This window comes from Salminus brasiliensis, chromosome 19 (assembly GCF_030463535.1).
Source record: "Salminus brasiliensis chromosome 19, fSalBra1.hap2, whole genome shotgun sequence".
NCBI classification, from domain to species: domain Eukaryota; kingdom Metazoa; phylum Chordata; class Actinopteri; order Characiformes; family Bryconidae; genus Salminus; species Salminus brasiliensis.
The window spans coordinates 5,988,442-6,009,161 of NC_132896.1; the positions used below are offsets into that span (position 1 = coordinate 5,988,442).

Consider the following 20,720-nt stretch of genomic DNA (forward strand, 5'->3'; position numbering starts at 1 on the left):
CACATCTGTGTCAGCAACAGGTACATTCATTAGAAGGGGTGTCCACAAACAATTGGTCATGTAGTGTATGTTCATTTTTTACGTTTATTCATTATTTATTAGTAAATGATACTTTCTGATAATCAGTTGGGTTTTAGAAATGACCCTGGTCATTAGATAAAGAATCTCAGAGGGATTTCGACACTGTAGTTCATGTGATAATAAAATCTAGACTTGACACTGCTGTGTTCTCTCTTTACTGGCTTCCTGTAGCTGCTGCCCACATCAGATTCAAAACCTTGGCTCTGGCCTACAAAGCCCAGAAAAGACCAGCCCCTCCATACTTGATAGAAATGGTCAAAAGCAGATCCGCACCTAGAGCCCTTCGAGCGTCAAGTACGGCTCGGCTCGACCCGCCATCCCTCAAAGATCTAACTTTCCAAGAGTGACAAGACAGAAGGAACACTGTGTAGGAAACAAACAGCACAAAATGACCAAACGCCTGCACTTTGTAACACTTTGTGTGTGTTTTTAAAAAACAGTTTAATCTTTGAATAGCTAAATGTTATCATTTAACCATATCAGCCAAACCCTGGCAATATAAACCTCTGGTAATGCTTTAGTGGACACTGTAGTACCCAGCCAATAGAGCCATGCTCAGAATATGGTAACTTGCTTTAATAGGCTTCAATTCTTAGACCCAGACAGCCCACCCAAGATAGGGTAGTCTGGGGGAACCACAACACACTGATAAGGAAAGAGGGGCACAAACATTAAGTAAACACTAGAGGTCACTGTATGTTATTAAATCAGCACAGATGACACATTTATTTATTTATTTATTTATTTATTTATTTATTTATTTATTTATTTATCCCAGTGTGCCGCCTTAAAGCTAAAGCTTGGTTTAATTTAAGAGTTTAAAAAATGATTACTGTTGTAAATGGTATACACTCTATGGACAAAAGTATTGGGACAGCTGCTCATTCACTGTTTCCTCCAAAATTAAGGGTATTAAAAAGAGTGTATCCTGCTGTTTTTTTGGAGTAACTGTCTCAACTGTCCAGAGAAGAAGGCTTTTTAATAGATTTCGGAGCATTGCTGTGAGGATTTCATTGCATTCATTGACAAGAGCGTTAGTGAGGTCAGGATGTTGTATAATCACCATGCCACCTTATCCACATCTCCCAATCAATCCTAAAAGTACTAGATGGAGAACCATCCATCATTCCAACACAGTTCTTTCACTGCTCCATCGCTCAATGCTGGGAGGCTTTATACCCCTCTAGCTCATACCTGGCATGAGGCAGCATGGTGCCAGAAGGTTTTTATTTATCTGCTCGAGAGAATGCTTTTTTCTATTGGCAGTACATCTCTACAGGGACTAGACAAGCTGTGTATGGGTGCATTTACACATCTGTGTCAGCAATGGGTGCACCATAAAGTACTAGACTAGTTCTATTGTATTATGTAGCATCCTGAAAACAGACCCCTAATCTAAGATAGTCAATTTTCCAACCCACTCGTTAGTACACTCCCAAATCACATGTATTGCCACCGCCTCTTTTCTAACGGCCACTGATGCAATATCACCGGACAACCAATGCACTCAGAGGAAGCGTTGAATACCCAGCTCCGATGCATTGACCAGCAGACACCTGTGCCACACTGGAGTGCTGCTCATATGAAGAGAGCAAGGTCAATTTTGCTCTCTCTGGCTCCGGCTGCTGATGGTAGGCAGTATGACCTGGGATTAGAACCTGTGATCCTCGGGTCACAATGTATGAGGTGTATGTAGAACTGTATATCAACATTATTTTCATAAATACTCCAATACGTTAGCTCAGCTGAAAATAAGTGTATAAGATAACACATTTAGGCTAAAATATTAGGAAGTAATGGCTGAAATTCTTTTATATCAGATTGATAGGGGTTTTTGGCAGTGCGCCAAAACTCTTCCTTCTTCTCTCAGGTTTAAAAGTGGCCGTAGATATGTTCTGCATGCTCTCCATTCAGAAGACACAACATGCAGAGAATTCCCCCACTTCATATGTGCATTTCATCAGCCACCACTAGGAGGCACTTTAAGGCAGCTATTAGGCCACTCTGAGATTTCAGTTTCTGTGGCTTAAGGTCAAAACTGAACCCAAACAACCTTTATTTAAGATGGCACAGTGCCACCAATTGGACACAGAGTCCAAGAAGGACACACAGTTTAATATGCTACCGAACACTACCTTTCACAATGTCCAGAACTGGATTCCTGCTCCACTGACCAGGTACACTCATGAACCAGAACGAATAACTGTGTTTGTTTCACTCGTGTGGTGTGGGGTTATTAAACACACATTTAAATGAATTAAATATATATGAACTGTGTGTCCAAATGTTTGTGGACACCCCTTGTAATGAATACATTCAAGTATTTTAGGTTGCACCCCTTGCTGACACAGATGTGCAAATGCACACACACACACACACACACACACACACACACATACACAGCTTGTCTAGTCACTGTACAGAAGTATTGCCATTAGAATAGGACTCTCTGGATAAGATAAACATGGACCTATGGGCACCATGCCTAAGGCTAGGTGTGTGACTAGGCTGGGGGGGGGGGTTATAAAGCCCCCCTATTCTACTCTCTGGAATGATGGATGGTTTCAATCTATTGTTTTTTTGGATGATTTGAGGGGATGGGGATGAGGTGGGGTGGTGATCATCCAACATCACTAATCTCACTAACGCCCTTGTCGCTGAATGCACCCCCCTCCCAACACTTTTTGTCCTATAAAATTCATTCTGTTAGTTGATGTATCCATGTATTAAAGGCTTTTAATGGTGACCTTAGACACATAAAGCTTCTCCAGAAAGTCCCACTCTATTGGCAAAGGCTGTTAAGAGAATTCCAAAGCAGATCTGACCATTTTAATGGCAAGGGAATTAAATTAGGTCTGCCTTTCTGCATAGGATCTCAAAATGTCCTGTGAAAACCACTCCACGGGTGTTGCAGCACAAAACAAAACAGAGATCTTAAAGCCTGTATTTATTTATTTATTTATTTATTTATTTAAGATAACATAAGATAAGATAGTCCTTTATTAGTCCCGCAGTGGGGAAATTCACATTTATTTATTTATTTATTTTTACAACTGAAAGACAGATCAAATCACTGTGCTGTTGACAATGTGTACCTTGGCTTCCATTATGAGCCAGGCTGGAGATGCTGAGCGTGTGATAAGATATGTTTGTTGATGTTGGTACAGAACAGAGAACAGTGGGACAACAGTCACTAAGTCAGTAATTTCAGGCTTTTGTCCTGACAAACAACTTAAACACACAAACAGCACATTTCAACTTGGCACAAAAAGTGTGTTCTCTGGAATGATGGTTGGTGCTCCATCCAATACTTTTGGGAACTTTTGGGGTTGGGGCAATATGGTGATCATCATCCAACATCCTGACCTCACTATCATTCTTGTCGCTGAATACAATCAAATCCTCACAGCAATGCTCCTGCAAAATCTAGTAGAAAGCCTTCTTTCTTGGACAGTAGAGACAGATACTCCAACAAAAGCAGGATCAACTCTTTTTTTAAAAAAAACATTGCTTTCAGAAGAAGCCATTAATGGACAGGTGTCCCAATACTTTTGTCCATATAGTGTATGTGCAATACAGTTTTGAATTGGATTTTTTGGGGTTGGAGGAAGATATTATCTGTGGGTGAAGCAGGTGGAGAGGTCAATCTTTAGGACTTTTTTCAGGTCTGCTCAGCTACCTGACTTCTGGAACGTTCCCTGGAAGTTGTTGTGATATGTGGTTCTGGATTTGGTCTAACATTGGCCTGTACTCTTTTAAGGACCTTGGATTGTGGACTTAAATGATAATTGCATTACTCTAGCAGTCTATCTCCGCCGGATTCCCATCCTGTAGGGTTTGGGTGTGACTGTTATTCCAAATATAGGAGTGAAGTCTGGTTCTCCTGCATCTTCAGGCCAGAAAAACTGGAAGCGGCGCAGCAGAGTGACCAGGATGAGGAAGAGCTCCATGCGAGCCAGACCTTCTCCAAGACACATACGAGGCCCTGCGGACAAGGAAAACACACATCAGAATGCCTTGTAAGTTAATCAGGGCTCTAAACATATCCACAGTCTTGTCCTAGACTGGATTGAAAGGTACACAAAGGTATGCACTAATATTAATACTAATATTAATACTAATATTAATATTAATAGGCTTTAGAAAAGCTGTTTTACTGTTTATTGACACTGTTCTGATCTCTCACCAACAGAAAAGGGCAGGAAGGCCTCAGGCTTCTCGAACTGGCCCTGCTCATTTAGGAAGTTAGCTGGATTGAACTCGTGAGGAAACTTCCACTGGCCTTCTTCATTCAGTACTGATGCAAGGTTTGGGAAGACGAGAGTATCCTAGTTCAGAAAGTAAGTCAAAGAAATGAATAAAAGTTATATATATATATATATATATATATATATATTAGCATGTGGCTTAAGTGATGAAAGGCAATAATTAAGGAGACTGAAATCCAGAGCTTTAACCCTCCCACCATCCCCTCAGGAGACAATAAAAAATGCAAGGGAAGAAGAACTGGGTGTTGAAATGCCCAATCCTACCTGTTTGGAATAATCCACACCTGAACTGTTCATGCTAAGCACTGCTTAAAGGAGTTTTGTAATAACCAAAGGTTTGGGAGAAGGGCCAGAGAAGGACACACTATAAAACCGCTCCTTTCCCCCCTTCTTCTCATGACAAAAATTCAGCTCAAAGCCCTCCAGAACTCCAGCCTATATTTCTTGAGTTTCCCCTTCCTTGCCTCAGCCAAGTGAGCACGGTCTGCACTTCACCGAACCTACATGCATTTTGTTTTTTATATATTTCACCTCTGTGTGACAAATGTCGATTAACTGAGGTCTCTCTTTTTCATTGGTATGCTCTCAGTCCTAAACTTTACAAATTTTGGATAGGAATCTTTAATGTGGGTAATGTGGTGTAATGGCAGAGATAGCATCACCTCATGATGATAACCATGTTCATAACACGCGATTAGGCTGCAGGTTGCGCTACACAGAAGCAAGCTTTTGGCTTATTTTCTGGCCATACAACCTGAACTCCTTACTTAAGAAAAGCTGTGACAGAATATGACGACTGACATGCCATGCTCTGTGCATTACATTACCACTCCTCCCCATGTAAAATGAATCCTGTCTGAATAGGGCTTAAGATCAGCAGCAACTCATTTCCAATGGCTTAATCACTGCATTCTCCATATTCGAAAAGGGGTAGATGTGCATTTGTTAAGACAGTGGTTTGCACTAACACATCAACAACAAACACATCAGTCTAGACAGAATTAGGAATATACTAAAAGATGAACTTCTGTAAAAGTTCTGGATTCCTTTGGTTTCTCCAAAAAATAATTGTGGTCAAGTTCAACAGTCTATCTACATGCTTAGTCAGTGATGAGGTAGCACGCATAGGCAGGGGTGCCGTATGGGGTGAGGAAGTTAGGACGATTCTAAGGGCCTGCAACTGACATGGGCCCTAGAAAATGTATTGCTTGAGTATTTTGGCAGGATTGTTTGAGTTGTTGGGACCAGTGTAATATCTTTTCATGGGGCCCACAATCCCAGGCAGGCCCCCCTGCTCATGGGTGTGGTTGTTTGGTTTTTTTCCAGTGCATTTAAAAAATGTGCATTTAAAATGTATATATTTTTTTTAAATGGTGGTATTGTATATATCTTTGCTGACCACAATATCTTTAATGGGACCCAAAATCCCAGGCAGCGCCCCCTGCTCATGGGGATGGTTTGGGGTTGGGTGTGGTTTTATGCTGAATATACTGAGTGTATGTATATTGATATTTTTGTACTTTTTTAAAAATGGAAGTATTGAATTTTGGAATTTTCTCCTTACAACCTGAACTCAGTAAGATACTTCTTACTAAAATATTCAAATCAGAAAAAGAGGGAAATCCTCACCTTAGGGATGCTGAAGCCCATCAGTTCAGTATCATTGGTGGTGCAGTGTGGCACGCTCAAGGGGACTGTTTTGGCCACTCGCTGAGACTCGTGGATCACAGCCTGTGTATATGGCATGTTGTGTCTGTCTTCAAAAGACGCTTGAGCTTTACCCTCCAGAACCTCATCAATCTCCTGCTGACATCTCTCTAGAAAGATAAGTCAGAGGGCTTCTCAACCTTTTCTTCAAAAAACAAACAAGCAATTTGTGCAGGTCATACTGTACAGTATGATATGCCTAAAAGCTACTAGATTCAGTATTTTAATTTGGGTATTCCTATGAGGAGCCCTTCCCTGCCCCTGCCCTCCCCACAAAAATGTGTAATTATAAGATATGGGAATTTCGGAAGGAGGAATAAGCCTAAAGCTCCTCCTCCTTATAATCTAACAGCCTATAAAGAAACTTTATCCCACCTTTATCTTCTTTGTTCCATTACAAACTGTCCACACCGACCACCACCCTGCCTCCTCCCTTTAACTCAGTCGTATCCTTTTTATAGTATCCTTCACGCACAACAATCAGCCATAACATTAATACCTCCTGCTTAATACTGAGTAGGTCACCCTTGTGTTGCCACAACAGATCTGACCATTCAAGGCATAGACTCCACAAGACCTCTGAGGCCTCTCTTTCACATTACTATACACTCTGCCCCAAACTCACACCTTTTTCAATTAGAGTCAGATCCAATTCTCATTAGATTTGGATCTGACTATTCATGAGGGCATAGACTCCACAAGATCCCTGAAGGTGTCCTGTGGTATCTAGCACTAAGATGTTAGCAGCAGATCCTCCTCCAAGTCCTGTAAGTGAGGTTGGGCCTCCATGGATCACATCATTGAGCCTTAGATACCCATGACCCTGTTGCTGGTTTACAGATTCTCCATTCTTTGATTTTTGTTGTTGGTAGGTACTGACCACTGCAGACCCGAAACACCCCACAAGATCTGTCTTCCGTTTAAAAGATGTTCTGACCAAATCATCTAGCAATCGCAGTTTAGCTCTTTTCAGAGTGGCTCAGGTTCACCTTCAAAAACTGACTGTTCACTTGCTGCCTAATATATCCACCCCTTGACCAATGCCACTGTAGATGAAGATAATCAGCGTTATCCACCTGCCAGTTGTGATAATGTTATGGCTGATCAGTGTAGGACAAACATTTTTGACATGATTTGACTCTGGATGTTGGATGGTGTCATGATGAGCAGACCAATAGAAATGCTCCAAAATAAGATTGTCTTTTCCTTTATAGTTGGGAGATACAAGGTTTTTGCGTGACAGCGACGATATCTAGCGTTTATATGATCTCTCTAAGTGCCTCAGACCTTTTGTTGAGCATCACTGAGGTCCCTCCTACAATTCATTGGGGTTTAACGAACTTCACACCTCTAACAAATTCTAATACGTCACACTAGGGATGCTGTGAATATTCGGCAGCTGCTGTTATTTGGTTGAAACTGGCAAAACAAAAGCACTCAGTGTGACTGAATAAAAAAAAATTTGATTGAATCATTTATATCGAACAAATTACATTTTTGATCAAATCGCAATCAGCATGGAGCAAGGCTATATGGAAGCCTCAGACCATGAAAGTGTCAGACAATGTCTTAAGAATGGCCATTTGCAGACGTTTGATTTATGCATTGGGGAAAAAAGTGGCAAAATTAATGAAAACCTGTGAAAAATGTGTTTGGTATTCAGAATTCGGCCAAATGTTTCATTTTGTTTGATTTCGGTTTTGGCCAAAAATGTTCATTTCGGTGCATTCCTACTGTACACCTAACCATAACAACTGAGAATATTCTCAAGCTTTTGGCCAGCAGAGTGCACATCTACAATGCCAGTGCAGTCTTTTCATTGGCAAACCAGATTTTCATTGATCTTTGGTCTCTCTGTTTCTACCATGAAGATCCAGAGGCAGAGCTGACCACTTCTAATAAACTGTTCAAACCTTGAATGTCTGGGTGTGTCATGAGGTACAGGAATGCTGTCCGGAGGGTGTTGGAGGTGGTATCTGTCCCAGCAGCATGGAGGTCCATGATGGATCTCACAAGTTGTTCTTCACTAAAGGAGGTCTCATCATTTCCTTTCTGCTGAACAAAACACATCTTCTGGTAATCTTCTGATAAGAGAGACCACAGACTTTATCAATTATTACAGTGAAAAGCTTCACACTCAAAACACACACACACACACACACACACACACACAAACACACCTTATCCATCTCATCCAGATAGCAGTCGACAAAGTTTTTTGGTTCTCCTGGGACTCTTGTTGGCTTGTGTTTGTTGACCATGTTTTCATTGATATTTTTCACAGTCTCAAAATGTTGTAGAGCCTTCCTGAAGGGAAGAGGCAGCCCTCTCAAGATAGGAAGGGTATCATATATCTGGAGGAAAGAAAGAAGTGCATTACCCTCAGAGTTAATGCAACTGGCTGCTGGTTTATTGCCAGTATTGCTTTAAAACATGACATTTCTAACAGTTTTGCATCAACACTGAACCCATATTTGAGGGAGAAATAACATAATGTCCCACCATTCCCCAGGGTCCATTGGCAATCTTCGTAGATTCAACAAAGCTAGTGACATACTGCTTCAGGGTTTCGTCCCCATACTCATAGCGGATGCCAAACAAAACCAAGTAGATGATATTCGACGCAGCTTCATGGAACAAAGTGTCAGGATTCATGAAGCCTCCTAGACAGACATGTGTAAAATTTTGAATTAATCTCAGATATGCTGAAATTTTACTCCAATTATAGGATATTTCCATCACTTATGACATACCAATGCTTTTCTCCAAGCGTGCAACTAGATGTTCGATCTCTCCCAGAATCCTGTCCTCCATTGACTGTTTTCCCAGTCCAAAGTTCCTCAGCGTCATAAGGGAAAAGCGCCGATGCTCCTTCCAAAGAGGGCCGTAATCAAGAAAAACAATACCTGCCATGTTTAACTCATATTAGTATCATGTTTTAAAGTGCTTTAACCTCAAGCTCAACCATTTGTCATCTTATTTTGGGCTGGTTATATGAAGACCCCCAGGATATTTCAGCGATAACAACAATCAACCATAGGAATCTCTAAAACATGACACCTTTCATTACCTTTCCCTTCCGTTATATGGTTGAATAGCATGTCGCGTGGACGCCCTGAAAAGTCTGCAGCCTTGTTCACCAGAGCTTCCTTCACAGCCTTCAAACCAGTAAGAACCACAGCTGGTCTTCCTCCAATATACAGGCTGTAAACGTTCCCATAGCGCTCAGCAAACTGAAGACAAAAAATATATATACAGACTTTTATAGGTGGCAAAGAATGCATTTAGATTTACCTGTATTTTAAGTCGCTATCTGATGTATAAGTGGTAAGCGTTGGTTGGAGCAAAAAATGCTTAGACACAATGATTCAAGTCTATTCAGTCTATTTATTTAGTCCATTAGAAACAAGCTGATTTTCATTCGATGGAGGGCTTGTGGGGAAAACTACTGGCTGTTTTACAACACTGGTGGCAGCTTACAGAACCCACGATGATGATGTAGGTTTAACACTGTAACAAAAACACCGTAATGATAATACCTGAGTCTGACTGGGTAATTTTGTGGTCTTCTCAAAGCTGAGGTGAGCATTTAGCCTTGCATTAGTATGTGTATCTGCATCAATATCAGTGTCCTGTCTGTACCGTCCCATAGTGTTTTACTGTGTTATGCTGCTGGATGCTGAATTTCCTTCAGAATAATGAGATCACGAGTGAGCTCCCTGAGTTAAAGCTCCCATTCTGCGGACACTGGCACAGAAAAAGGCCTGGTCCATGTAGCAACCTGTATTCCCATCACAAGCAGAGTCTTGATGAGGTGATGAGCTGCTTGCCCAGTATCAACAACAACATAATCTCACAATAAGTCACTGTTGCATTTATTTTCAATGTTTTATTCATTATTTTTTCATATTAAATTAAATAATTTTTTGTTTTATATATATTTGTTTTTATAATTATTCACAGCTTTACAGCTTTGACTAGGACATTCCCTTGTGAGCTGCATTTATGTACATTGTGAGGATGTGAATATAATGAGTCAAGACTGTTATATGACAGTTTTGGAGTTTTGGAATTTGACAGCTCTGCTCTGGTTATGCTAGACCTTCTTTAGAAGGAGGACAAAACCGTGTTTGAGGTTCATAGTATGTCAGTTCAGCTCTCATTATTTACTGATGCCATAGAAAATAATCTGAGTAGATAAGTCCGAGTAGATATTTGATTTACAATAAAATCAGATAGTTGGAACACAGATAAAACAAACAAGCAACATCTGACCCAATAAAAAATGACACTAGAGCGTTTCCCACTGCAGAAGTCATGCAGTATGCAGTCAACACACAGTTTACAAGCTTTTCCAAATGAATCATGTTTATGGGAAACACCACTAATATTTTATAACCACTATTTTCCAGATAAAGCCGCTGCTCCTCCGCTCCAATGTTTACCTCACTATTCATTATTGCAGGTGTTAAATAACGTATGTACACAAATATTGTAGGGACATGGTACCGTACCCTCTCAAAGTCCTTCAGAGGATTGGTAATGTTAAGCTGAAACAGGTTCCCCAATATAGGCACAGGCTGCGGTCCAGGAGGGAAGTTCTTGGGCCTCTGGAGCTTGATGAAGAGGAAGAGGAGGCAGATTAAAATCCAAACCAGAGCGAAAAACCCCAGCATGGTGTCTGTTGTGGTGGTGTTCTCTCTTTGGATTTACCACAAACTCCTTCAGTAAACAGCCATATCTTATCAAGTGGAGACATGTGTAAGAGCAGTTCAATCATTGACATGAGGGCGGCTGGTGGAGTGGTTTGAGATCTAGCAGTTTGTGGCTTCAGTCTCTGTTCACATGCGCCATTTTCAGATAGTCAAATCACGCACATTCTAATGCTTCCTAAAGGGAACCGGTCATGCAATACCATATATCACATTCAACTCCTTGGAGCTCTGTTCTTCAGACTAGCTCACCGACAAGATCTCACTACTTTCTTCAGAATGAGAAGCTCTTGTTCCTTTTTACTGGATTCATGTTCACATGTTCTGCATCTGTTCTAGTAGGATCTGTGATCTCCTATTGCTGAGATAAATGGTTTTAACAAATGTGATTAGGGACAGTATGGTACACATCTACAAGTGGACCCAACAGTTACTGTTTATCCATATTTTGACAAGCCTCGGATCTTAAACTGGGATTAGCGAGTAGCCGTTTAGATGTCTCGCCTGTCAATCCCCCACAACCATCTGGTGAATCTGCTGACTATTATTTATCCCCTTAGACCCTGTATGTACTCCCACACTTCATTTCACTCTTAGAACTTGACATTGCCTTCATATTTAAACACTTTAGTTTCAGGGGTCCTACAGTAGAACCCTGTGGGACTCCACAAGACATGCTAAATAATTCAAGACTGTTGACAGCTTTGAGATTGCTAGTGTGTCTTTTTATGGACTGGAAGGGTGGCTGTGGTGGCCTATTACACATATGATGTTTTTTTTCCATGTCCTCTGTTCCACTGTTTTATCTCTATCTCTATTAATCAAAGAGAAAAGTCAACTGTTCTACACTACATGGACAAAAGTATTGGGACACCTGCTCCTTTATTGTTTCTTCCAAAATCAAGGATATTCAAAAGAGCTTATCTAGAGCTTATCTAGCCCACGCTAGGCATTACGCATTACCCATGACAATTGGTTCATTTTTATCTGCTCCATTCTACGTCATTAGAGTTCATTAGAGTTCTCTCTGCTTTCACAAAGTGTCTTTCTGTGCTGGGAATGGCGCGTCAAAACAGCATGTAAGGTTAGCCTGTCTCAAAGTCGCTACACATGGAGGCATAATCAGGTACTTAGGTTTTTAGGATTCGATTAGTTTTTGCATTCGATGAGAAGCGACCAGAGGTTAATGACCTGCCCAGTGCACAAGGTTGGAAGATGTTAGCAGATACAGGTACCAAACTTCAGGTTCCACGTTGCTTTGCAGTAATTACATTAACTACTCTGAAAGCAACTATAGATAAAGTGAACAGTTCCATTTGAAGATGAAATTGATGGAGCTGGGCATGCAGATTTGGTGGCTGAGGTGAGAGGGCGTGGGTGGCAGGCATGAGGACAGCCATGAAGGAATTGACAGAGGTAGCTGAAGATCTAGTCAGTGGTTGTGGATAAGTAGGGCTGAGGTTGAGTGGGGAAGGGCAGTGTGTGTGACTTAAGGGGCAGCATGGTGGGAGAAATTGGCTGCTTTGTGCATATGCTGTTGGGAAAGTGTTTTCATGGTGGTGAGTCCTGTGAGATCCCATGAAGTGAGGTCGGAGGATGGAGTGGGTCTGGAACACCAGACCTTATTGATGAGCCTTTGGAGGTGTCCTGGGCCTAATTCAGCAAAACAGTTACGTACAGAAGCACAGAAGGGGATGGGTTAGGCCATTACAATATTAGAGCAAAGTACTCTACACCAATACATACAGTAATATGTGCAGGTTTGTTGCTCTCATGTTGTTCTCATTTTGTTTTAGAATATAGGTCTGATTACTCTGTGGTTGAGACAATGGACAATAGTATTACATTGTATTCCTGGATTTGTTTATGGATGACCCCCATCAGCTAGGCACTTCCCTCGATTAGTACTTTGCAGAGTTAAGCCCCGAATTCAGAAACACAGTATAATACTATATTTGTGGTCCACTGTCTCAACCACCAAGTAGTCAGACCAAAATTATGAAAACAATTACAATACTACAGCTAATACATACACATAGGACTCAGCCCCTCCCCTTTATCCATACTTTAATCACCCACTGCATTTCAAGCTCTTGACAGGGGTCATCAGGTAGCCTGGAAGGCTTAACAGTAATATCTAGCATCCTAGACCCACTCCCCAGCCCCACTTCCCTCCAAGCGCAATTCAGACCCACTTCCCTTCAAGCTCAACTCAGACCCACTCCCAGACCCACTCTCCAGACCCACTCCCCAGACCCACTTCCTTCCAAGCTCACTTCAGACCCACTCCCAGACCCACTCTCCAGACCCACTCCCCAGACCCATTTCTTTCCAAGCTCACTTCAGACCCACTCCCCAGCCCCACTTCCCTTCAAGCTCAACTCAGACCCACTCCCCAGACGTACTTCCCTCCAAGCTTACTTTAAACCCACGTCCCTCCAAGCTCACTTCAGACCCACTCCCAGATCCACTCCTCTCCAAGCTCATGTCCCAGGATTTCACAGGATTTGACTTAAAACTTGGATAATACCAACAGCATATGCACAAAGTAGCCTATATCTCCCACCTACTACACCTTCAGTGACACACTGCCCTTCCCCACCCAACCTCAGTCTCTCTCATTCACATCCACTGATGAGATCTCTTAGCTACTTCTGACCATTCTGCCTGCCACCCATACTCCTAAATTGCAGGATGTTTTCATCAATTTCTGTAGTATTTTACTGTCAAAACGTTTCTCTCTATTAGGGGCACTTTTTATTCACTTTGCCTCTTCTGACCTCTCCTCCTCCTGGCTCACAAGTAAGTCCCTCCTAGCTCTGGCCCTCGTTTGATCACAAGACTCAACTACAGTTCATCCACTGACTCATTAGGGCTCTTTTAAAACTCCAGGGTTGCTGGGTTGCAGGGTGCACCAGTTTAAACATGCTGTGGTATTACTGGAGTTCTTGGCTGCAGGCCTCGTCTTGTGATTATTCAGGTTTTTTATTATGGACATGCCTTTGATATATTTGAAAGTGTGTGTACTGACCCAGGCTCTGTTCTGGCTGTCCTGTAGGACTGCACTAAATACAATTACTTAGACAACACCTGCCTGCCTCGTATACTGATTCTATACACTTACTTCTACAACCTATCATACATTAAAGAGCTTTGTCTCAGAGCTAACATGTCTGCACTCTTTAAAAAAGGGGTCTCTTCAAGGGTTCATAAGTGAAGACAATGGTTGAGCAAAGATGCTTCAATTGTGTTTTGCCTGGTTAAAAGGTTCTTCGAATGGACGTATTACCCAGGAATGTGACTAGGATTTGAAAATACCTGGGTCTAATAAAGAGAGTGGCGCTGGGGTCGGCACAGGAGGCTCGCAGGGCAGACTGGGAAAACCTAAAAACAAATGATCCATTTTAAACAAAATCTCAATTGTCCTGACCTCTATTGACCTTTTTTCAATGATTAGACTAGCCTACTGTAGATAGGACTGGACAAGATTTTTTTCAGTGGAATCGGATTTGTCTGTTGCAAAGATTCATTCATAATTCTTTTCCTATTTGTAAACATATTTATGAGAATCTGTAAAAAAAAACAAAAGACACTGCGTATGATGATGGATTACAGAGTATTGTAATTAAAAACATATAATGTCAGGCTGCTTTATGGATTTATGGAATATTGAGATAGACAGCAGCAGGTATGTATGTTTAAATTAAGCTCTTATAGTTTTATTATTTTTATTTCAGTTGAACGTTAAAATCGCTTCTTCAGCAGGATCAGCCCACGTCTTTATTTCTTTTTAAACATAAAATCTCAATTACCAAATAAATCAGTCAAGAATGGGATTATAGTAGATAAAAATGAAAAATGGTTGGCCTGACAGAAATTTGCAGAATTGTCTGCTTTTATTAAGAAATTCTCATCTTCATGTTTTCATAGAAATAAATCTTAGATGTAAAAAAACTAAACACTAACTATAAACACTTATAACACTTATCATTCTGAAATAATAATATTATTTCTAATAAAAAAAATATTCTTTTTTCTGCTCAACAAATAGCTAATAATTTTGGAGCGTAACACAAGTATGACACAAGCACACAGACTGTTAACAAGTATTACACTAAGAGAGAAAAGTCCACTAAACAATAAATAGAATAAAGAGCGCTACAGCTCTGGGGGAAAAGCTGTTAGCGTGCCCTGTTGTGCACTAAAACGAAAGACTGGCCAAGGCACATCAGCTCTATGTTCACAGACGGAAAAATTAAGCATATCAAGAAAAGAACACTGTCCCTACTGTGAAACATGGAGGAGGCTCTGTTATGTTCTGGGGCTGCTTTGCTGCATCTGGCACAGGGTGTCTTGAATCTGTGCAGGGTACAAGGAAATCTCAAGACTATCAAGGGATTCTAGAGAGAAAATGTGCTGCCCAGTGTCAGAAAGCTTGGTCTCAGTCGCAGGTCAAGGGTCTTGCAACACACCCAACACCCAAGAATGGATAAGAGGAAAACATTGGACTATTCTAAAGTGGGCTTCTATGAGCCCTGACCTAAATCCTATTGAGCATCTTTGGAAGGAGCTGAAACATGCCGTTTGGAAAAGGCACCTTTCAAACCTGAGACTGGAGCGATTTGCTCATGAGGAGTGGGCCAAAATTCCTGCTGAGAGGTGCAGAAGTCTCATTGACAGTTACAGGAATTGTTTGATTGTGAAACAAAATATTAAGTTAAGGGTACCATCATTCCTGTCCAGGCCTGTTTCATGAGTTTATTTTTTTTATATTTCTGTTAAAGCATGGTTGAAAAGCATTGGTTAATTTCATTGGTTAATTTTCATTAATTTTTATTATTACTTTTGTCAGATTCAAGTTATTTCTTGATAACAATGTGACCATTGTAGATTTTTCTTTCATTAACCGAGTGGTACCAACAAATTTGTGTGTACATATCCATTTGTAAGTTGACAGAGGTGTGTAGTAGCAGTTCTCCAATCTGGTCAAGAGTCAAGAGTGGGTGAGAGTATGACTCCAAACACAGGGGTGAAGTCCGGTTCTCCTGCATCTTCAGGCCAGAAGAACTGGAAGCGGCGCAGGAGGGTGACGAAAATGAGGAAGAGCTCCATGCGAGCCAGACTTTCACCAAGACACATACGGGGTCCTGTGGACATGAAAACACACATCAGTACGATTTGTTCATTTAGCAGCTGGGACTGGATTCACAAAGACTTTCCTAAGACAAAATGATGAAGGATCCTAAGATAAACATTACAAAGTTCATAAGAATGTTCTTAAATGCAATTCTGCAAAAAAAAAAGAAATATTTTAAATATATAAATATTTTACTAAGACACTCGTCGTTATTTAGGCAAATTGTAACATAGACTTTTGTGCTGTAATTCACAGCTTATAAACAATGTTCAATATTCAGATAAAGTTGTTGGAGAGCATCTTTTGATCATTTTAGAGGCTGACTTTCTGACCTCTCACAGTCTAAGACAAGTGTAAGGTGATCATAAGGTTAAAAATGAAAAAAAAAGAATAAATATTTCATAGAATAATGAATCTTATCTTATTTTTGTCTTTTAAATAATTGGGGAAAAAACTGATACAAGAAGAATTTCACTAAAGACACTCTTGTGAATCCAGACCCTGGTTTCCTGGATTGGTAAAAGCTTTTCCTTCATTACAATTTGAGAATTTAATTGAATCCCGGTCATGCTGCTAGCAATTGGCAGCCCCAGAGCCCTGAGAGAGCACAATTGGGTAGATGGCACCACAGAAATTGGGTTTCTGCCCACATCACAGGCCGGCACTAGCGTACCAGCCAATGCATACAGCTTTTCTCTGAGTGTGTCAGTGGCAGTTTGGAAAGAGAGGCAATGTCGGAGGAGGAATGTGTTGGTCTGCATCCTCCCAATGTTAGGAGCATTGCACGTATGTGATAGGGGGAGAATATGTATGGGTTGAGTAGTTGGCGAGCCAAACTGAGGAGCAAATTGGTCAAAACGGAGAAAACAGTATTATTGTGAATTAGCCTTTCATGCTCCTGGGCTCCCCCTACAGGTGAGAATGGTGTAATTCACACTTTGAGCCACCACTAAAAGACATGCTTCATACATGCTACTCTCTACATTACAGTCAGTAGAGCATCAACATGAGAGGTTTCAAGGATTTCCACTGTTAACTGACCCTGTTCAGAACTCACTCACCAATAGAAAAGGGAACAAAGGCCTCAGGCTTCTCAAACTGGCCCTGCTCACTCAAGAAGTTGGCTGGGTTGAACTCATGAGGAAACTTCCACTGGCCTTCCTCGTACAGTACTGAGTGAAGGTTGGGGATGATGAGAGTACCCTGGTTCAAAGACAACAATGGAAATTAAAAATCTATAAAGTCTATAAAGAGTTCAAATGATGTAAAACAAAAGGGAAGGAGGGGAATCTTCACCTTTGGGATGCTGTAGCCCATCAGATCAGTATCATTGGTGGTGCAGTGGGGTACGCTCAAGGGCAAGGCACTGGCAATGCGCTGACACTCATGGAGAACAGCATTGGTGTACGGCATGTTGTGTCTGTCCTCAAAAGATACATTAGCTTTACCCTCCAGAACCTCATCAATCTCCTGCTGACATCTCTCTACAAACATAAGACAGAGGGAAAATGATCCCATGTGGTCAGGAGATCAACCAAGCAATGGAAGAAACAGTATGAGGATTTTTAATAGTGTTTAATAGTGCACTGGATGATCTTATAGTTCAAACCTTGTATGTCTGTGTGTTTCATGAGGTACAGGAACGCTGTTAGGAGGGTGTTGGAAGAGGTTTCTGTCCCACCCCCTTGCAGGTCCATGATGGTCCTCACAAGGTCGGCATCATTGAAGTAGGTTCCATTATTTCCTTTCTACTGAACAGAAAACATCATCTAAAAAAGTGTTTTCAAAAAGTGTTTTTCTTTCAAAATGCTCTCTAGTGAGGATGTGGTACATTGCGATGAAGGAAACATTCTCTTCAATATATATATATAGATAAACTATATATAAACTGCAACCAGCAGCAATCTCATATTAATCTGGAACCGAACTTTATCCTCCAAGATGGCAACGCTCACCCCCACAGAGCGGGGTTGATCATAGACTACCTCCAGAATTTGGGAGTAGCGAGGATGGAATGGCCTGCCAGCAGTCCTGACCTCAACCCCATTGAACCCTTGTGGAACCAGCTTGGGCGTGCTGTTCGTGCCAGAGGGACCAACACAACCACGTTGGCTGACTTGCAACAAATGTTGGTTGAAGAATGGGATGCTGTAGTGACCAGCATGAGGAGGAGGTGCCAGGCTGTTGTGGCTGTGTATGGTTCTTCCACACACTATTAAGGCTCCTGTTTGTTAAATAAATACATTGTTAAATTGCCAATATGTCTTGTTTCTTCAAACTTCAATCATCCAGTCCACCAAACCTCACGCGAGTCAATGACAGAATGAGCTGATTGGCACTGGCAGAGCAGACTTGGCAAATTTTTCATGGGCGTAACCCAAATACTCAGATCCCACAACTGCATGTCCCTTACAAATGTGGCACCATTTAAAAGGGAAATCAACAGGCTTTCCAACGGTACACCATTGATTGCCAAGAAGCCTAGAACTAATTTAGCAAATTTAGCAAATTTTCTTACTTTTTGTGCTATTATTATATTTATGTTTTCATTTATTAATAGTGTCAAAGTTGAATGCCGTTAATAACAACAATATTCTGTAATTAATCACAAGTTAAAATACTCATACCTTTTCCAGCTCATCAAGATAGCAGTCGACAAAGCTTTCAGGCTCCCCTGGGACTCTTGTTTTCCTGTGTTTTTCAACCATGGTTGCTATCATTTTTTTGATTTCCTCAAAATGTTTGAAGGCCTTCCTGAAGGGAAGGGGAAGCGATCTCACCATAGGAACCATGTCGTATAACTGTTGGAAACGACATTTTAACTGTTATACAAATAAAGTGATGTTTTATCCAGATCTGTTGGAACTTGCTACAAAATCAACTTGCTCATAAACGCAGCTCCACAATATGAAGTCAGAATTTTTATGCATAATAATTTAATACCCCACCATTCCCCAAGCTCCACCACCAGTCTTTGCAGTTTCAGCAAACAGGGTGATATAGTCCTGGAGGGTTTTATCTTCGTACTCATAGCGAATGCCATATAAAACCAGGTAGATGACATTTGATGCAGATTCATGGAACATAGTCTGAGGATTCACAAAGCCTGCACAGACAAATGTAAATCATTAAGAAACGCAGTCGTTCATCTCAAATCATCTCGACTGAACTGAATTCAGAAAATATGATTGCATAATTCTGAGTGGTAATACCAGCTGTTTTCTCCAAGCGTTCAACAAGATGGTCGAGCTCTGCCAGAATCCTGTCCTCCATAGAGCGCTTCCCCATGCCAAAGTTCCTGAGGGTGGTGAGGGAAAAGCGCCGATGCTCCCTCCATGCAGGACCGTAGTCCAGCATTACAACCCCTGTCACATTTGACTCGTATAAATAACTCCACGCTTTAACCTTCAGCTGCCATTTGCTGCATTGTTATGACCAAAGGATCACTGGTATGTACACTATATGTCCAAATGTTTGTGGACACCCCTTCTAATAAATGCATTCAGCTACTTTAAGTTGCACCCATTGTGACACAGATGTGCACTCACACAGCTCCTCTACTATCTGTAGAGAAATGTTGCCTTATGCCAGGTGTGGGCTAGAGGGGTATAAAGCCCCCCAGCATTGAGCTGTGGAGCAGTGGAAGAACTGTGATCTCTGGATTGATGGATGGTGCTCCATCCAATACTTTTGGGATGAGCTGAGGAGTTGAGTGTGATACAGAGACAGATACTTCAACCTTTTTTTAATCTTCTTGATTTCCAGAAGTAACAGTGAATGAGCAGGTGTCCCAATACTTTTGTCCATATAGTGCAAGTATAAGAACAACGTTGATTGACCACAGTTGTACAGAGAGGTTTGAACTACTGTTTCAGATAGACTTTACCTTTCATTTGAGTTAGATGGCTTTGTATGAGGTTATCTGGGCGTCCTGAAAAGTCTGCTCCTTTAGTAACAAGAGCTTCCTTCATAGCCTTCAAACCAGTGAGAACCACTGCTGGTCTTCCTCCCAAATACACACTGTAAACGTTCCCATAGCGCCTGGCCAACTAAAGACATAGAAAACACCATTTAAGAAGAGATATGATCACAAAAAGGTCACAGTTGCAGATGTCACAGATGTGTATGTGATTAATACTCATGGTATTTTGGTTTACAATCATTTTGAGGTAAATATTTAGGCTGATGAGCTGAGGCTGATATTGTATGCCTCATTTGACATTTATAACCACCCCACACCTTACCAAATGTTCTGCTCTGGTAAACAAGAAACAGTACACACATAGTTGGAGGTCTGTCTTTAGAGGCCAGCGTTTCCCCCTCATACTGCCCTCAACTCTAATGTGCATCATTACATTCTCCTGAATGTTAAATGAATCAATATAAATATTGTGTTTTGATTAGTCCAGAATGAAGGAAACACAGTACTGTACCCTCTCAAAGTCCTTCAGAGGATTGACCATATTCAGCTCAAACAAGTTCCCGAATATGGGCCATGGTCGGGGTCCAGGAGGAAAGTTCTTGGGCCTCTGGATCCTGATGAAGAAGTAAAAGAGGTAAATAAAAATCCAAACCAGGACCCAGCTCAGCATTGTGTCTGCAGTGGTGCTGCTCTCTGCTCTGTGTGAAAGGAGGCCACTGAGGGGAGGCTTTATTGTGCTGAACTGCTTCTTTTGAATCTTTCAATTTAATGAATCAAATGTCTGATTCAGTTGAATCATTTTGGCTTCAGGTAGTGTAGGACAGACCAGCTGAACAATCAGAAAAGTGTGCATGTCTACCAACCAATCAGGATCTGTGAGGTGAGGAGGAATT

The 20,720-nt window shown here is 41.3% G+C and overlaps 2 protein-coding genes across 2 annotated transcripts; both read right to left on the minus strand.

Moving 5' to 3' along the window:
- Nucleotides 1-3,887: 3,887 nt before the first annotated feature.
- LOC140541206 (cytochrome P450 2D9-like) lies at nucleotides 3,888-10,732 on the minus strand. The gene is made up of 9 exons (XM_072663763.1): nucleotides 10,571-10,732; nucleotides 9,127-9,289; nucleotides 8,810-8,962; nucleotides 8,559-8,719; nucleotides 8,237-8,410; nucleotides 7,970-8,108; nucleotides 5,979-6,166; nucleotides 4,268-4,409; nucleotides 3,888-4,066 (listed from the first exon to the last, which is right to left on the minus strand). The coding sequence occupies exons 1-9, from the start codon at nucleotides 10,730-10,732 to the stop codon at nucleotides 3,888-3,890; spliced, it is 1,461 nt and encodes a 486-aa protein (XP_072519864.1).
- A 4,049-nt stretch (nucleotides 10,733-14,781) lies between these two features.
- Nucleotides 14,782-20,516, minus strand: LOC140541205 (cytochrome P450 2D3-like). The gene is made up of 9 exons (XM_072663762.1): nucleotides 20,339-20,516; nucleotides 19,792-19,954; nucleotides 19,118-19,270; nucleotides 18,854-19,011; nucleotides 18,533-18,706; nucleotides 17,515-17,653; nucleotides 17,202-17,389; nucleotides 16,967-17,108; nucleotides 14,782-15,915 (listed from the first exon to the last, which is right to left on the minus strand). Exons 1-9 carry the CDS (start codon nucleotides 20,495-20,497, stop codon nucleotides 15,755-15,757), a joined length of 1,437 nt encoding a protein of 478 aa, XP_072519863.1. The 5' UTR covers nucleotides 20,498-20,516; the 3' UTR covers nucleotides 14,782-15,754.
- Between the last annotated feature and the right edge of the window lie 204 nt (nucleotides 20,517-20,720).